The sequence below is a fragment of the Xenopus laevis genome, chromosome 7S, assembly GCF_017654675.1.
Source record: "Xenopus laevis strain J_2021 chromosome 7S, Xenopus_laevis_v10.1, whole genome shotgun sequence".
Lineage (NCBI taxonomy): Eukaryota > Metazoa > Chordata > Amphibia > Anura > Pipidae > Xenopus > Xenopus laevis.
The window spans coordinates 104,532,299-104,551,981 of record NC_054384.1 but is presented as its reverse complement, the minus strand read 5'-3'; the positions used below and the strand labels follow the sequence as shown (position 1 = coordinate 104,551,981).

General features: G+C 39.6%; 1 protein-coding gene across 1 annotated transcript; it reads right to left on the bottom strand.

Annotated features, from left to right (window-relative positions):
• Positions 1–4,331: 4,331 nt before the first annotated feature.
• Positions 4,332–17,918, bottom strand: LOC121396577 (urokinase plasminogen activator surface receptor-like). The gene is made up of 6 exons (XM_041571666.1): positions 17,693–17,918; positions 10,118–10,267; positions 9,813–9,956; positions 8,075–8,224; positions 7,083–7,217; positions 4,332–5,402 (listed from the first exon to the last, which is right to left on the bottom strand). Exons 1-6 carry the CDS (start codon positions 17,838–17,840, stop codon positions 5,155–5,157), a joined length of 975 nt encoding a protein of 324 aa, XP_041427600.1. The 5' UTR covers positions 17,841–17,918; the 3' UTR covers positions 4,332–5,154.
• Positions 17,919–19,683: the final 1,765 nt, after the last annotated feature.

Below are 19,683 nucleotides of genomic sequence, written 5' to 3'. Positions count from 1 at the left end.
GCTTGAATGGCTGTCCCCCTGGCTACACAGCAGCTTGTTTATATAAACTATAGTAGTACTTATCTGTTATCTACTGTGTATCCTGTGCTTGAATGGCTGCCCCCGTGGGCTACACAGCAGCTTGCTTATATAAACTATAGTAGTACTTATCTGTTATCTACTGTGTATCCTGTGCTTGAATGGTTGCCCCCATGGCTACACAGCAGCTTGTTTTATATAAACTATAGTAGTACTTATCTGTTATCTACTGTGTATCCTGTGCTTGAATGGCTGTCCCCCTGGCTACACAGCAGCTTGTTTATATAAACTATAGTAGTACTTATCTGTTATCTACTGTGTATCCTGTGCTTGAATGGCTGCCCCCGTGGCTACACAGCAGCTTGTTTATATAAACTATAGTAGTACTTATCTGTTATCTACTGTGTATCCTGTGCTTGAATGGCTGTTCCCCCTGGCTACACAGCAGCTTGTTTATATAAACTATAGTAGTACTTATCTGTTATCTACTGTGTATCCTGTGCTTGAATGGCTGCCCCCGTGGCTACACAGCAGCTTGCTTATATAAACTATAGTAGTACTTATCTGTTATCTACTGTGTATCCTGTGAATGAATGGTTGCCCCCATGGCTACACAGCAGCTTGTTTATATAAACTATAGTAGTACTTATCTGTTATCTACTGTGTATCCTGTGCTTGAATGGCTGTCCCCATGGCTACACAGCAGCTTGTTTATATAAACTATAGTAGTACTTATCTGTTATCTACTGTGTATCCTGTGCTTGAATGGCTGCCCCCATGGCTACACAGCAGCTTGTTTATATAAACTATAGTAGTACTTATCTGTTATCTACTGTGTATCCTGTGCTTGAATGGCTGCCCCCATGGCTACACAGCAGCTTGTTTATATAAACTATAGTAGTACTTATCTGTTATCTACTGTGTATCCTGTGCTTGAATGGCTGCCCCCATGGCTACACAGCAACTTGTTTATATAAACTATAGTAGTACTTATCTGTTATCTGCTGTGTATCCTGTGCTTGAATGGCTGCCCCCATGGCTACACAGCAACTTGTTTATATAAACTATAGTAGTACTTATCTGTTATCTACTGTGTATCCTGTGTTATAAAGGCTTGATCTGGGGGATTTTATTAAAGGGGCTGATCTTATAATAACAAATTGTATGTCTTGGTAGCAAAGGGAGCTTTTAACTGCAGTTTATGTATTTGCCTACATCAGGGCTACCAAACTGAATGTGCCTCAGGTGATGTCAGAGTTCCTACAGTTGGAGCAGATGCATTTGTAACATGAATCTTCAGACCAGGCCTCCAGACCTTTGATGGACTCCAGCATCAACAGTGGAGCAAAACTGCAGAGTTCACTTCCTAAAAGGGCCACCATTAGAAACCAGAGGCCTTATTCTATGAATTTTGCTATGATTATTGCCCAGTGAGCCCATGGACTAGAAACCCCAGGAGAAGAAGAGCCTGGTAAGTAAGTAGAATAGTTCAGTGATCTTATCAGAACAGGTTCCAAAGCAGAACCTTTTCAGTTGACTGTATTCATACATGGGTAATACTCTGATGATTCATGGTTAGTGTTGGACTGGGATGCCAGGGGACCAGCAGAAAACCTTAGACCGTCGGCCCACTGACGTCTGGACCCGCCGGGAGTTTTCCTGGTGAAAACATTTTACCTTGTCCATGCCTGGAGGGAGCGAGGTGTGGGAATAGAACTATAAACAAAACCACTAGCCATATGCTTCTTGTAATAAAATAAATATAGAGAGAGAGTATCACTCGTGTATTATAAGGAATAATGTACCTCCTACTGTAAATGATAAGGATATTAGAAGTCACTGAGGAGTTCTGTGACCATATAAAGGCACAAGGCTGCAGGCTGAGTTATACAGGGAACTCTGAGCATCACTCATGTATTATAAGGGATAATGTACCCCCTACTGTAAATGATAAGGATATTAGAAGACACTGAGGGGTTGTTCTGTGACCATATAAAGACACAAGGCTGCAGGCTGAGTTATACAGGGAACTCTGAGTATCACTCATGTATTATAAGGGATAATGTACCCCCTACTGTAAATGATAAGGATATCAGAAGTCTCTGAGGGGTTGTTCTGTGACCATATAAAGGCACAAGGCTGCAGGCTGAGTTATACAGGGAACTCTGAGTATCACTCATGTATTATAAGGGATACTGTACCCCCTACTGTAAATGATAAGGATATTAGAAGACACTGAGGGTTGTTCTGTGACCATATAAAGGACACAAGGCTGCAGGCTGAGTTATAAAGGGAACTCTGAGTATCACTCGTGTATTATAAGGGATAATGTACCCCCTACTGTAAATGATAAGGATATTAGAAGTCTCTGAGGGGTTGTTCTGTGACCATATAAAGGCACAAGGCTGCAGGCTGAGTTATACAGGGAACTCTGAGCATCACTCACGTATTATAAGGGATAATGTACCCCCTACTGTAAATGATAAGGATATTAGAAGACACTGAGGGGTTGTTCTGTGACCATATAAAGACACAAGGCTGCAGGCTGAGTTATAAAGGGAACTCTGAGTATCACTCGTGTATTATAAGGGATAATGTACCCCCTACTGTAAATCATAAGGATATTAAAAGTGACTGAGGGGTTCTGTGACCATATAAAGACACAGGCTGCAGGCTGAGTTATACAGGGAACTCTGAGTATCACTCATGTATTATAAGGGATAATGTACCCCCTACTGTAAATGATAAGGATATTAGAAGTCTCTGAGGGGTTGTTCTGTGACCATATAAAGGCACAAGGCTGCAGGCTGAGTTATACAGGGAACTCTGAGCATCACTCACGTATTATAAGGGATAATGTACCCCCTACTGTAAATGATAAGGATATTAGAAGTCACTGAGCGATTGTTCTGTGACCATATAAAGACACAAGGCTGTAGGCTGAGTTATACAGGGAACTCAGAGTATCACTCATGTATTATAAGGGATAATGTACCCCCTACTGTAAATGATAAGGATATTAGAAGTCACTGAGGGGTTCTGTGACCATATAAAGACACAAGGCTGCAGGCTGAGTTATACAGGGAACTCTGAGTATCACTCATGTATTATAAGGGATAATGTACCCCCTACTGTAAATGATAAGGATATTAGAAGTCACTGAGAGGTTGTTCTGTGACCATATAAAGACACAAGGCTGCAGGCTGAGTTATACAGGGAACTCTGAGTATCACTCATGTATTATAAGGGATAATGTACCCCCTACTGTAAATGATAAGGATATTAGAAGTCACTGAGGGGTTGTTCTGTGACCATATAAAGACACAAGGCTGCAGGCTGAGTTATACAGGGAACTCTGAGTATCACTCACGTATTATAAGGGATAATGTACCCCCTACTGTAAATGATAAGGATATTAGAAGTCACTGAGGGGTTCTGTGACCATATAAAGACACAAGGCTGCAGGCTGAGTTATACAGGGAACTCTGAGTATCACTCATGTATTATAAGGGATAATGTACCCCCTACTGTAAATGATAAGGATATTAGAAGTCACTGAGAGGTTGTTCTGTGACCATATAAAGACACAAGGCTGCAGGCTGAGTTATACAGGGAACTCTGAGTATCACTCATGTATTATAAGGGATAATGTACCCCCTACTGTAAATGATAAGGATATTAGAAGTCACTGAGGGGTTGTTCTGTGACCATATAAAGACACAAGGCTGCAGGCTGAGTTATACAGGGAACTCTGAGTATCACTCACGTATTATAAGGGATAATGTACCCCCTACTGTAAATGATAAGGATATTAGAAGTCACTGAGGGGTTCTGTGACCAAATAAAGGCAAAAAGGTTGAGTTACATACAGGTAGGTCTGGGAAACCCAGAACGGAAGCATGGGGTGCATTATTATTTTATTTTATTGTTCATCTTCAAGTTCATTTTTAGTATGATGCAAAGAATGATATTCTGGTTTTACATTTTTTTATTTGTGTTTTTTGAGTTTAGTTTTTATTCAGCAGCTCTCCAGTTTGCAACTTCAGAAATCAAGTTGCTAAGGTTCAAATTACCATAGCAACCATACACTGATTTGAATGAGAGGCTGGAATATGAATAGGAGAGGCCTGAATAGAAATCAGCAATCAAAAGTAGCAATAATAATAATAATTGTGTAGCCTTACAGATCATTTGATTTTTACATGGGGTCAGTGATCCCCATTTGAAAGCTGGATAGAGTCAGAAGAAGGCAAATTATAAAAAAAACAAAACAAAAATAAATAAATAATGAAGACCAATTGAAAAAACGCTTAGTTATGGCCATTCTATAACAAAGGAAAAATTAACTTAAAGGGGTAACCACCCCTCTAACTTCAAAATATAGACATATAATAATTTACTGAAGCGGAGGAAAGGGCTCTAGAAGGGTCACTTATGCCACATACAAGTTTTTCTTCCATGAAAGGGAGTTTTGTAACACAGCTAGAAGTTCACAGCTCAATATTTTGGCTGAGGGCTTGACAAAGTTGCCCATTGTAGGTCAGTTCTGTAGCGGTAAGAAGAGAGCCTGGGTACAGGGTGGAATATTAGTGTTTTCAAATGGATTATATCCAAAGCCAAGTTCCAAGGTTTCCTAAAAAACCCAATCAGAAGGGTAAGGAGAAGTCATTGCTTATAGCCATCCTAGCTCTTTAAATAAATTGGTTCCCAACATTCTTCCAAGCTGTGTGTTGGTTATTTGAGCTTTAGTACATCACGGCTGTGATTCAACACAAGGTCTGCTTCTTATGTGACATCAATGGGCACATTTTACTTTATAAATAGGCTTGTACAAGTCCAATTTTGATTGTATCAGTCTCTGCGCAGCAGATAATATAGTCGAGCAACAACATGAAGAGGTCAAAGTACGTAGACATCTGTGCAAATTTAAATTTTCCAGATTCTGCTGTTCTCACCATTCTGGGAATGAACCTCTATAGGCACCACTATCACCTCTTATAGATGAGATATACAGCACGGGAAGATACATAAGTGGTGGTATTGGTAACACTGATTGGGGAAGCTCAGTAGGTATCTCACAGTCTCCACTGCTTCCCCTTCTTTATAAATAATTATTGTTTTAATGTGGACATGGGCCTAGTTGGGATCCACTATACAGAAGAGAGTACAGAGCAGGGTGAAGAGAAGTATTAGAAGCCTGACGTCTGTGCTTGGGCTCCAGGCCCCGTTGATTTCACTCGTGGTGGACATTTGTGTGAAATTGTTACAGTTGCTCCCTGCGCAGCACTGTATCTCCGAGATGTTGGGCACATTCAGCGATGGGTAGGTGGCAGAGCAATAAGTCACTGTGCTGCAGCCTTTCATCACTACCTTACGGTTCTGGTCTGGAGACAAAGAACACGGGAATGAGAGAGAGCATAAAATTCTGTGTATCCTCGTGAGCCCCCCTGACTAAGATTCCCCCCTGACCCAGATGTATTCTGTTCTCAACTAGACTTGGTCACTAGTATCCTGGCCTTGGGGCAGAGCCACCTTCTTGGTTATAAGAGCAGTCTTTGATTTTCTGTGCTGTGAAGAGATATCTCTATGCTCTCCCACTGGTAACTCTATAAAACTCTGATTCATTTGTTCGGGGTTCTGTGAATTCAGAAACTATGGAGCTCGTTAAAAGCAGTTAAATAAACAATATCTTTTACCTAAAGTGGTCTCCCATAAAAGTGACTAGGAAACAGTTCAGTAACTGAAAACCAGGGATCCAAGACTTCAACAAATGTTTTTTTCTAAATATAACACCGTTTCTTTCTCTACTTGCAGGCTCACTGGCCCAGTTTTTAAAAGATGGCCACAAAACATTTTAATTATAGCACACGTTACCTACAAGGACTGGCTTCAATTTGGAGATTAGTAGTCCAGGCCATGGCAACTTAAAGGGATACTGTCATGGGAAAAAATGTTTGTTTTTTTTCCAAAACACATCATTTAATAGTGCTGCTCCAGCAGAATTCTGCACTGAAATCCATTTCTCAAAAGAGCAAACAGATATTTTTATATTTTATTTTGAAATCTGACATGGGGCTAGACATATCGTCTAAGTAGTGTTTCCCAGGTGCCCCCAGTCATGTGATTTGTGCTCTTCAGTCACTCTTTACTGCTGTACTGCAAGTTGGCGTGATATCACCTTCCTCCCACCAGCAGCCAAACAACAGAACATTGGGAAGGTAACCATATAGAAGCTCCCTAAAGGTGGCCATACACGGGCCGATAAAAGCTGTCGACAGACCGAGTCGGCAGCTTATTGGCCCGTGTATGGGGCCCCCCGACGGGCTTCCCCGATTGAGATCTGGCCGAAAGTCCTAGGGCCCACGATCGGATCAGCCCGATATTGCCCACCTCAAGGTGGGCATATCGGAGAGAGATCCGCTCATTTGCCGACATTGCCAAACGAGCGGATCTCTCCGTGTATGGTCACCTTAACACAAGATAACAGCTGCCTGATAGCTCTAAGAACAATACTCAAGAGTAAAATCCAGGTCCCATTGAAACACATTCAGTTACATTGAGTAGGAGAAACAACACCTGCCAGAAAGCAGTTCCATCCTAAAGTGCTGGCTCTTTCTGAAAGCACATGACCAGGCAAAATGACCTGAGATGCACCTACACACCAATATTACAACTATAAAAAAAAAACTTGTTGGTTCAGGAATAAAATTTTATATTTTAGAGTGAATTATTTACAGTGTAATTTAGAAATAAATTTCACTACATTATAAAAATCATGACAGAATCCCTTTAAGCCCACTGTCAGAAAGCACTTGAACCCTAAAGCTGGAGCTACATGGTTGACCAAGCTATTCAAACTTGACCCTGTCTATGGTAGCAAGCCCCTAACTAGAGTACATACCTTTAGGTCTACTACTATTTGTTATCCTGCATTGTCTACAAACAAGCAATGGAATTTATGCCTCCAAGTTACTAGTGGTTTCTCCCTACTCCTCCCTGTATTGTTACATCTTTGGGTAGTTACTACCTCAACAAGAGAATGAGATAAAATAGCTGGTTATTACCATAAGCTTCCATGCATCTGATAAGTGTGCCTTTACATGAGATCTGGACTTGGTTCTTCACATCGCACTCATTGTTGCCGGTGTCCAAGCAGGCCCAGCATGTGATCCCATTTATGTTATTGAGGATTTGTGTTGCTGAGAAAATAAAGATGTACATTTAGGCTTATGTAGAAACTCACAATGAATCCAAATCTTTAAGGGCAGAGCTAGGGGAGATTTAGTTGCCGGCGATTAATCCTCTTCTTCGGGCGACTGAATTGCCTTCCCCTGCTTTTCCGCCAGCAGAATGGCATACGGAAAGCTTTGTTTTCCAAAGTCGCCCGAAGTTTCCTTGTGAGGCAACTTCGAAAAACAAAGCATTCCAAGTGCCATCCCGACAGCGATTTACATTCTAGCTGGCGGGAAGGCAAATCAGGGAGATTAGTTGCCCGAAGAAGAGATTTGTCGCTGGGCAACTAATCTGCTTGAGCCTGTGTCTCTGCCCTAACAGGTTTGGTTATTATTATGCTAGCCAATCAAACGAAGCCCCTCAAGAGAAAAACAGTGTTTATTTGATGTTTTATCAATTCCATAGATTTGTTTACATTTACACGTATCAATTCCTTATCCTGCTGTGATGTATAGAACAATAAGAATACTTAAAAGACTTTCCAGCCTTACTCGTTTCACTACATTCACTAAAATAGTAGTTATTGATCATAATTCTCAGCCTCCCATTGTGCAGTTAGGCTCTGCAGTCATGTATTTAAGACTGGCCTTTTCTTAACAAAGTCCATTCTATAAATCTCAGATGGTTTTCAATATAGGTCATGAAAACATATCCCTTTGTTAAGGGATGTTCTTCTGGATTAATGAATGCATCATTGCTCCAAATAATAAAACTTGGATAATACATTATAAATTGCCTGTTGGTCCAACAAAGACCGATATTGTCCAACCCCCTTTACCAATGAATACTTCTCATCCAGTGCCCCTGAATGGTTCATACTCACTAGACTGGTAGGCATCATTGCATAGGGTCTGACTGTTGCAGCACGAGTACTGTGTATAGCGCTGGAAGGATCCTGTGTCAAATGCAAGTAACGAGTTACAGGCTTCCCCAGATCCACAGCCCTTTGAGTAGGCGCTTGCTGTCACCTTACCTGAAAGAAAAGTCAACTGTCACTGCAAAACCCTTCAGTACAAGCTGTTGATTGGGCTATACCAAAAAGCCTGGGAACCATTACTCAAGAACAACCATAAATTGGTAATTCACTTTCTCCAGATAATTTCACCTAATTAAACAGCTATGATACAGATCATGGTTTTGCGTGTAAATTTTAAGCCTAATGCAAAACCTTAAGGAGGCCATACACAGATTAAACCTGACGATAGTCTTTTAGACCAATTTGGCAATTTATCTGACCATGTGTTGGGCATCTACTGAGTCTCCCTGATCGATATCTGGCCAATAATTGGGCTGATGTAGATTGGGCAGGTTTGATTTTTCCTGCGACTCCATCGGATGCATTTCTACTATCTGTCAGCGCCATTTCCTTCATATAATCCGATCTTAGGCTCTAGGGCTAAACATTCGGATTAACCCAATATCACCCTGCCATTGGTGGGCATATCTGGGCAAGATCCGCTCATTTGGCAACCTCGCTAAATGAGCAGCTCACCTTAAAGGGATACTGTCATGGGAAAAAATTTTTTTTTCAAAATAAATCAGTTAATAGTGCTGCTCCAGCAGAATTCTGCACTGAAATCCATTTCTCAAAAGAGCAAACAGATTTTTTTTATATTCAATTTTGAAATCTGACATGGGGCTAGACATATTGTCAATTTCCCAGCTGCCCCAAGTCATGTGACTTGTGCTCTGATAAACTTCAATCACTCTTTACTGCTGTACTGCAAGTTGGAGTGATATCACCCCCTCCCTTTTCCCCCCCAGCAGCCAAACAAAAGAAAAATGGGAAGGTAACCAGATAGCAGCTCCCTAAAACAAGATAACAGCTGCCTGGTAGATCTAAGAACAGCACTCAATAGTAAAATCCAGGTCCCACTGAGACACATTCAGTTACATTAAGAAGGAAAAACAGCAGCCTGCCAGAAAGCATTTCTCTCCTAAAGTGCAGGCACAAGTCACATGATAAGGGGCAGCTGGGAAATTGACAAAATGTCTAGCCGCATGTCAGATTTCAAAATTGAAATTAAAAAAAACGGTTTGCTCTTTTGAGAAATGGATTTCAGTGCAGAATTCTGCTGGAGTAGCACTATTAACTGATTCATTTTGAAAAAATTTTTTTCCCCATGACAGTATCCCTTTAAGCCAAAGGTAAATTCAGTGATTCCACCTGGTGGACCTACAGTCATCATTGGTCAGGATAAAAACTGATCTGCAACCAATTCAACTTGTGATCATCAGCCAACAGTTCATCGTCCATGACTGAGAAATCAACAAGATAGTGATGGCTTTTGCTTTCAAGTTTGGTGAACTTCAACCTTCCCAAAATTAGGACAAACCCTAATTTCACCCCTAATATCCCCCTGTGCTCCTGTGACTCCAGTTTGCTCTGTACATGGTGATCATCATGTTTTACAGAACCATCAACAAAATCCGTGGGCCTTTTCTCCTATTGTCTCCTTCTTTATTGCCTTTATTTGTGTCCCCTTTCATTGCACCACTGCTTGCAAATGAAATACACTTGCATGATGAACTACGATTGCAATCTCATTGAATCAACTCACCATTAGTATACTCCTTAGTTAGCACATCCACACACCAGTTGTCAACTCCATCGCAGAATACTTTGTCGAGGTTTGGATAGCCACAATAGAGGTTGTTATTTTTACATGTGTAACACTGCATCCGGTTGGAGAACACGGCCTTAGCTGGTGGAATGGAAAGCAGCAATCAGACTACTGATCAAGTCCCAGAATATTGCATTATGGGTGTAATAATGGAACATACCCTTATTGCTACATAAGCCCCAAGCACTACATAACCCTACTTCTATGATAATGCAAGTGTCTACGTGGCTTAAACTACTTACTTGAGTAGCGGTTGATATTGCAGTAATCTGTCTCACAACATGATGCAGACATATATATTGATCGATTTCCTGTGTCGATGACAGATGTTTGGTTGCACAAAGCCCTTGTTGAGCAACCCTTCATCACGGTATTGGAAGTGGTGCTTCCAGCTAGGAAAAAAAACAGAAGAAATTATTTTATATTAGCTTGATAAACTTTTTTTCAATATTTTTTCTTCTAGTTGTCTATATTCAAACTGTGAGTGAAATGTACACATGGTAGGGGGTTACTGCCCTGCCTGGATTTGAACCTACTTATGAATACCCAACAGGCTGTGGGTTCAAACCTTACCTGGGCCAGAATACCTGTGTGTAAGTTAAAATGTTGATACATTTAGCTACAAGGGCCAAGAAAAGTCCAGTGTAAATAGCCGTGAGAAAAAGGCAAAAAAAAATGAGTGTTTATATTTATTTAAAGTGACCACTGTCTTTACACAAAAACTTTGCAGTTCTACAGTTTGCAGTTCTTTTGCAGTTTTACAGTATGTGCTATAAAATCAATAAACACCTTTAGAACAAGGTCCCTTTGTGATCACTTGAATCAGTTCCTGTGCTTAAAGTCATGTAAACTTAATGTAACCCCAAAACTAAATTGTTGTTTAAAGTAAGAAAATAAAATTCTAATGAACTTTTCAATATACATTCATTATAGATTTTTCAATTATCAATTATAAAGTTATTTGTAAATGTAATTGGCTACAGAAAACAGTGTTTTTCTGAACCTTTTTGGCTCTGATTTTTGAAACAATGTAACAGAAGCCATCTGATTAACAGACCTTTCATTGGTGGAGCATTTTTGCAACATGACTCCTGAGTAGAGAAAGGAGGAGGGCATATGTCCGACAATTAATCAATGTTGTGAAGTCAGCTCTCCACCTACAAAGACAGGTCTAATAATCCACAAACTTGTGTTACATTGTTTTAAAAGTCAGAACCACCATGGCAGAGAATAGCAAGGGATAGAAAATGCTTTCAGTAGCTATTACAGTTATAAATACGTTAAAGCCATTCAAAATTTGCATTGAATGTATATTGGAAAGTTCCTTAGAATCCTATTTTCTTTCATTAGGCAAAATTTTATTCTTGGGTTTACATCCCCTTTAAGACAACACATTTTTGGAATTTTTAAAAAAGTATATACACTTCCCTCTGTGTCTGTTTATGCAACACAGTAGTTAATGGCAGGAGAACATTGCAAAAAAGTCCCTTTGAAAAATGTGATTGCAGTAAAAATGTAATGGAGTTTTCATTCTTTCACTTACCTGATACCTTGTAGAAAAGTAGCCAAGGCTGGTGCAATTTTCTGCCCCGGGGTATCAGGTAAATTATTATAATCACTGGGGGTCACCCAACATTTGGAACCCACAGTAATTTAGACTTTCCTTCTCTTTTGACCTTGGTAACTGTATATATTTTTATGAATTATATAAAAAATATATATTATTCATATATTATTTTTATATGTTTATTTATTGCAATGTTTATTCCCTATATACTGGCAATGGAATGTCAAAATGTACAGTGCTCCGTGTACAAGAAGTGCTGTATAAATAAAGATACACATACATATAATAGCAAATTTGGGTTCTACTTTTCAGGATTCTCTATTATTTCTAAAACAGATAGGGGTATTAAGGAATAGGAAAAGGGGCAGTATAGAAAAATAAAGTAAAATGTTGTACTAAATAACCATTCCACACAGAATAACTACCCTGTTAGAAGAAGAATGCTGAATAAATGTAATTAAAGGATAAGTAAACCTTTACAATAAATGAATGTAAAATTGATTAGAGTGCTAAACTACGCACTTTTGTAATTTACATTCATTATTTATTATTTTTTCATTCCAAGATATTAAGGGAAACATGGACTGTTAATATAAATTAATTTTGTTACAACAGCGCCACCTGCTGGCCATTTTCTGACCAGTCTGACCACCAAGTAGTCAAGGAAGTTGTCAGGAGAAAGAAAGAGGCTGCTCTGATGTTCTTCTGCTTAGGAAAAAAAATAGAAACATTTCTGAAATCTTTTCTATGCAGAAAAACATCAGAGCTCTTTCTCCTGACAACTTCCTTGACTACTTGGTGGTCAGACTGGTGGGAAACTGACCAGCAGGTGGCGCTATTGTAACAAAATTCATTTATATTAACAGTACATGTATCCCTTAATATCTTGGAATGAAAAAAGAATAAATAATGAATGTAAATTACAAAAGTGCTTAGAATAGCACTCTCATCAATTTTAAAATCGCTTATTTTAAAGGTTTACTTATCCTTTAAGACTTTTTTTTTCTGCTGCCAAAAGTCTATAAAATAGCAATAACTTTAGCGATTTGTTTTGTACCGTACTGAAGTAGTAAATTTATTCTTATTACCCCATAAATAAAATCCGTATTACTGCATAGTGTTATGTAGATTTTGTGGATACCCTGAGAAGTGTGACAAATGTTCATTTTTGTAACATGTAGGGGCACATTTACCTAGGGTCGAATATCGAGGGTTAATTAACCCTCGATATTCAACCGTCAAAGTAAAATCCTTTGACTTCGAATATCGAAGTCGAAGGGTTTACCGCTATTCCTACGATCGAACGATCGAAGGAATAATCGTTCGATCGAAGGATTTTAATCCATCGATCGAAGGATATTCCTTCGATCAGGAAATTGTTAGGAAGCCTATGGGGATCTTCCCCATTGGCCTCGGTAGGTTTTAGGTGGCGAAGTAGGGGGTCGAAGTTTTTTTTAAAGAGACAGTACTTCAACTATCGAATGGTCGAATAGTCGAACGATTTTTAGTTCGAATCGTTTCGAAGTCGAAGGTCGTAGTCGAAGGTAGAAGTAGCCCATTCGATGGTCGAAGTAGCCATATTCGACCATTCGAAATTCGAACTATTTTTCCTCTATTCCTTCACTCGAACTAAGTAAATGGGCCCCATAATCATTTTTGTGTGTCAATCCAGCTGTGCCAGGTGATGTATTGATTCTACCCTTTCAAAATATTTTAGGGAATTTTTTTTTTTGGAGGTCAAATACATACAGCATAATGAATTTGATAATTTGAAGCAAATGAAGTGAAACTCAAAAAAGTGATGAAAAAAACATGATTTCAATTTGTTTTGGAATATAATTTTTCCAAAACTTGAATTTTTAAGATTTCTCAGGTGGCAAAATCTTGAGTTTGACTGAAAAAATAAAGCAGCTAAAACCTGGCAAGGTGAGGTATATTACTAAGTAATTTGTGCCAAATTTTTAAAAATGAACAACAGATTTCCATATTTTCCCAAATCAACTTGATCAAAAAAAATTTTGGAAATAAAAAACAGAATCAGTTTAATCTCTTATGTTTATTAGAAAATTAATAAACTGGCTTCTTCATTTATTGTAAATTGTAAAAAGGGCCTGGTTAGTTTTTGTATCCATTTTGGTATTAGGTCTCCTTTATGAATAAAATATATTTTGGGGGGTTGAGATGAGATGCTTTTGTCTCCAAACATTGACCCTACACATGATGGTTGCTGTCCCAAATAAACATGAACTATGTAAAAATGATCAATATGATGGACAGGCCTTGGCTTGATGCACTAAATGACAAGCGATCATTCAAGTATGTTAGTAAATTGGCTGCTCTACATACTCTCATGCAGGCAGCAATAATGCACCTCTTGGGTTTTATGTCTTCAAAAGAGTCAGATCCAATCACATCCATGGTTTGATCCATTTCCCGGGCGCAGAAAGAAAATGAAAAGGTATTGTGTCTAATATCTTTGAAACACAGGTTTTCAACAACAATAAAAGCAGATCAGGGAGACAGCGCAGCTTTAATGTATTTCTCACCGAATGTTGATTTTCAATATTGAAGCTGCTTACTTGTACTTCTAGATGTTCTCTGGGAGCATGGGAGCATTGTTTTACAGTTTAGAAGGTAGAAAACATAATAATATTCACATATTTCATGATTCGGCAAAGTTATGGGAGCAGTTCTTCCAGATCATTAAAGTCTAACCTTGGTTTCCCTGATAACTTTCTCAAGAGAAGAAAGCTCATTTTGACTTCATTTTTAGGTTTCTAAGACCACATTTGTATGCTTCTCATGCACTATGAACAAAAATACTGTAGCATCATCTCAGAGAGAGCAGGATTGTATTTGTACTCATGGGGATTTCTTTGTTTAGAAAATTCCCTTGACCTCCTTTGAGAAGCTGAATTTAGCCAACCAAGTCATTTTAGAAGATAGTTCCCAGTCTATAACTATAGAAGTAAATAATGTTTTTTGTGTGCCACCAACTGTGGGATTCCAGTGGCAGGAGATATGCCAGGGATCTGGAACAAATAAAAGACCTTGACTGTATATTCCACTCCCTGTCATTGTATCCTTTTCCCACGAATGTCCAAAATTAAAAAAAGTTTCAAAAATGAATATGGGGCTAATAAGTGAATAGTATTAGATAACCCTCAGTTTTCATTGGCATAAGCAAAAGTTCTCTGTTACCTTAGTACATCATAAACAAGTTGCAAGTTTCTTATGACACAAAAGTCTAGTTGTATCACATATTTCATGCCTTATATTTAAAAAAAAAGAATTCTTCTTAGATCTCATGACCATAATCATTGAGGACACAGCATTGTGATCATTTATGGTGTTTTATACAGTCATTCTCATTCCAACAGTAAGTGAGATGAATCTGAAAAAGAAAGACTTCCCACAGCCAAGCTGAAGAACTGCAGCTTCCCCAGGGTTGTGCTTAGATGTCAGTGGAAGAAGAATGCCCCAGTTTGCACAGTTTAAATTGCTTGGAGTTATGCTTGTCCTTTAGATTGTTCAGTTGGCCGCAGTACTTTACTAAAGCTTGATAAACTGATGAACACTCATTGAAAAGCTGTGGTTTTAAGGACTTGATGTTTGAGACAGTTCCCATCTGGGACTGGGTTAGTTGCCCTATACCATAACTGTGATGTGAGTGTGCAAGTTACAACTCACCCATTTGCAGAGCTACAAGGAACCCCCAAGCTTTGAGAACTTCTGTTGAGCCAAAAGTTGCTCCTCTTTTTGCTACTACAACAGGTTTTACCCTCTATTCTTCTCAGAAGGCTTGGTGGAACATTGTTGGTGGATTTTGCTTTTTTCATATGTAGGAGGCTGACCATTGATATCTGGTAATCAGGCCTGGTTTGGGCTCCAGTGCATGTATTCAAGTGGGTTGAGACCAGTGTTCTCCAGGCTAGTTAACTTCTTCCTGTCCATTTTATATGGACCTAACTTTGCCCCATAGGTTATTATTCTGCTGAAACAGGAAGGATCCAAACCCAAACTGTTGTTACAACACTGGAAGCATGGAATTGTCATGGATTTTGTTAGCAATGTTGGGTTTGGCTTAACAACATAACTCCAGTAATTAGAACTGATGGTCATATACTTTTATATGTAGTGTATGTCTGACTGCAGTAGTTCAAAGGGTAGAACTCCACGGTGCGATCCTACGCAATGCGTCAAAACGGAGGCGTCACATCGAATGCGACGTGACACCTGTGTTTTGGCACGGCGCGTCGGAACGCACCAAAATCGCCCGTGGACTTCTACCCTTTGATCTACTGCAATCAGACATACATACCCTTAAAGGAACAGTAACACCAAAAAATGTAAGTGTTTTAAAGTAATGAAAATATCATATAGTGTTGCACTGCACTGGTAAAACTGATGTGTTTGCTTCAGAAACGCTACTATAGTTCAAATAAACAAGCTGCTGTGTAGCAATGGCGGAAATTGAAAAACGGCTATATGGCATAGGTTAGCTAATGGATAACAGATAACACCATTAGACAGACAGAGCTTATTTGTTATTTGCTATGTAACCTGAGCCTTTTCAGCTTTGAATGGCTGCCCCCATGGCTACACAGCAGCTTATTTATATAAACTATAGTAGTACTCATCTGTTATCTACTGTGTATCCTGTGCTTGAATGGCTGCCCCCATGGCTACACAGCAGCTTATTTATATAAACAATAGTAGTGTTTCTTAAGCAAACACAGCAGTTTTACTAGTGCAGGGCAACACTGCATTATATTTTCATTACTTTAAAACACTTATTTTTTGACATTACTGTTCCTTTAAGCTTCACGAAGGCAGGGACTGGAGTGAATGATTAAACATTTTTTGTAAAGGGCTGTGTAATATGTTAAATAAATCAAGAACAATGATCCACAAAGATACATAAAACAGTGTTGTTGTCTTTGTACCCCCTGTATATATAGCTGTCTGAGAAATAGAGTGATAAGCCCTGCGGCATTTTACAAAAAGTACTCTGTGATACATCCCATTGCAATATTCACAGCTTGTGGGGCACCGGGCCTTGTTCCGAGAACTCATTCCAGTCAATAAATGTATGAGTCAATCATGAATTCCTTTATGTAAGCCTCAGAGACAGTGGAGGCCTCTCTCTTTTAGGTAAGTGACATATAACATCTCTGTAAATGCATCTGCTCATCTGGAGATGGCTAAATGTGCCTGCACTTGGCTGCACGTAATGATCACTGTCACATAACACTTATATTAGAATCCCAGTACCCAGACGTGGAGTGACTGGACATTTGCTTCAGAAGAGGTATTTATTTCATCTTCCCTCATATTTCTTGATCTGTTCTTTACAGGTTGCTGTGTCATATAATCATAGGTCACTGCCGTTGTATAAATAGATGAAATTGTACATTTCTCTGAATGATTTTCCATCACCCTACGTCTACTGCCACATCTGTTCATTGAACTACTGCTGTATTTGTGGTTATATCTAATAAAAAATCACTCTTGCCCACTGCATTCTCCTGCCTGAAAATCAAAGTCCTGTTATAACTGTAGTTATAGATGCAGAGGTGCCACCTACAGATCAACCTTCTCATCCTACTGCAGTGATCCCCAACCAGTGGCTCGGGAGCAATATCTTGTTCTCCAAATCCTTGGCTGTTGCTCCCAGTGGCCCTAAAGCAGGTGCGTAATTTTGAATTCCTGGCTTGGAGTCAATATTTAATTGCATAAAACCAGATGTACTGCCAAACAGAGCCTCCTGTAGGCTGTCTGTCCACATAGGGACTACCAAATCCCAGCTCTCATTTAGTTCCCCTGGAAACTTTATTCATGCTTGTAATGCTCCTCAACCCTTTGTGACTCAAAGGTACAAAAAAGATGGGGAACCTCTGCCCTACTGTATCTAAATGACCCACCTGCTCATGAGAATATCTATGGCTATATATATATATATATATATATATATATATACACACAATGTCTGGGGTGATCTAATTAGCACATATCACTCTTCCTACTTAAGTGTCCTGCCTGGTCTGACTCATAAGTCCTGTTATCTGTAGTTATATATTGTATACAGAAAAGGTCAACTTTAGATCAATCTTCTCACTCTACTTTGACTTACTGCCTTATCTGCTCACCAAAATAGCTATGACTATATATAAATGGGAAGGGCCCCATCAATACATCAGACTCTAGGAAATCTGTTGGAACTGTTATATCCCATTCCCAAACATCTCACCTGTAGATCTATAAGCCAGGGAGATGCAGGTGGTTTCATAGGCTTGACATTTCCTGGCCACCATACGGCAGGAGGAGGCACTTCCAATACACTGTAGGCACCGCAAACTGTTAACTGCAGAAAGAAAGAGAAGAATTTGGATTTTCATAACCAATGGTAGTGATATAGTCAGGCCCTGGGTAGGACAAGAGCACTTTCCAACTCTGAACACTTATTTGCATATAATGATATGAGGTCACTCCTTTGTTATATGAGGTCACGCCTATGTTGCATGAAGCCACTCCTATGTTGCATGAGGTCACACCTAAGTTATATATAAAATAAAAAATCCTTGTGGCTATGAACGTAAATATAGAACAGGAAGCAATGTTAGGTTGAAGACTCAAGGATAAGTCAATTGCAACTAAAGCAGAGACAAACACTTTGGATAACTGGATAAAAAAGGAACATCTGCTGAGTGATTGGTCACCAACCAATGGTTTCATATCGAAGACTATTTTGGGTTTGCTGCTGATTGCTTATAATAGGTAACTGAATCTGGGGGCAAACTTAGCACTTTTAGTTACCCCCAATGTTCATTTCTGCAGGATGCAAATGGGACTTGTTTACCAAGACTGGGCAAATTTGCACCTGGGCCGTAATCCATAGGAAGGAATCAAACCTTTTCTACTAAGGTTCTGTTCTACCTGCAGAAAAATGGTGATTGGTTGCTATGGGTTACTACCTAGCTGGGGCGTAACTGCAGAGGAAGCAGATCCAGGCAGTGTGGTAACTAGAGTGCACCAGGCCCCCCTGCAAAAAAATCTTCAGAGGGGCCCGGAGCACTATGACACCCATCCTCCCACCCACTTCCAGCCTGGACTCTGCCCACGACTCTGCCTGCTCCCCTGTTTAGACCCCTCAGTCTATTTTTTGCCTCTGAAGATGCCCCAGTGGTTCCCTATCTTCTTTTCTGCTCATTAACAGAACATGCCTTGGGCTGCTCCTGTCCTTAGAGACCGACTCACAATTTATTCTGTATATTCTGTTTAGAATTTAAATGTCACAATACAATGATGATGATTATTCAGATTACAGATTACATGGCATCTGAGAAACCAGTGCATTCTACATCTTTAATGATCAGCCCTGTAGCTGGAGCCCTGGAGCATCAGTTCCTATGAGAGATGTAATTTCACATTCTGCTAATGTGTTGATGGTTTCCCACAACCCCTAAGCATAGTTTCCCAACAGCAGCCCAGAGCACACTGAGCATGTGCAGTGTCACTGACACATGAAAGATGGGTTAACAAGATCCATGATGGGGAGCTAATGTGCACAACTTTGAAGACCTGGACAGTGGCCTTCACCTGACTTGGCCCCTCCATAAAGATCTTCAAGATGTCCAAACATTTGCATGACTCCCTTCCCTCCCGTTGCACCGCCAGAGGCAAATTTTGTATGTGAAAGAAGCTGGAGACTGTTGTATGGTGGGACTGTTATATGGTGAAACTGTTGTATGGTGGGACTGTTGTATGGTGGGACTGTTTTATGGTGGGACTGTTGTATGGTGAGACTATTGTATGGTATTTATGCTAGTGGACCTGGATCAATACTGTTACTGAACTGATGAATCTTTGAGTTGGTACAGAGGCATGATGAAGGATACAAGTGGGGGATTAAAAGGTAACAATGAACGTCTAGTACTGAAGGTGGATGTTGCCATGACTTACACTTGTGATTTCTCAAGGAGACATTTGAGTGGAAGGAAGAGAAAACAGAAGTTTAGCTCTAGTTATACACATAGATACTGTACATTTCCTGGCTGCACCCAGTCTCTAGCACTGACCTACATCTGAGGAATTTGGACGTAAGCTTTTATTACCTTCAGGGCACATACTCACCTCTACCTACCTACCTGCATCATCCACATAATAATTCCACATCTCTAACAGACTGGCACTATCAGTAGTATCTTTCTACAATCTATTCTCTGCCTGATCTCATATCTT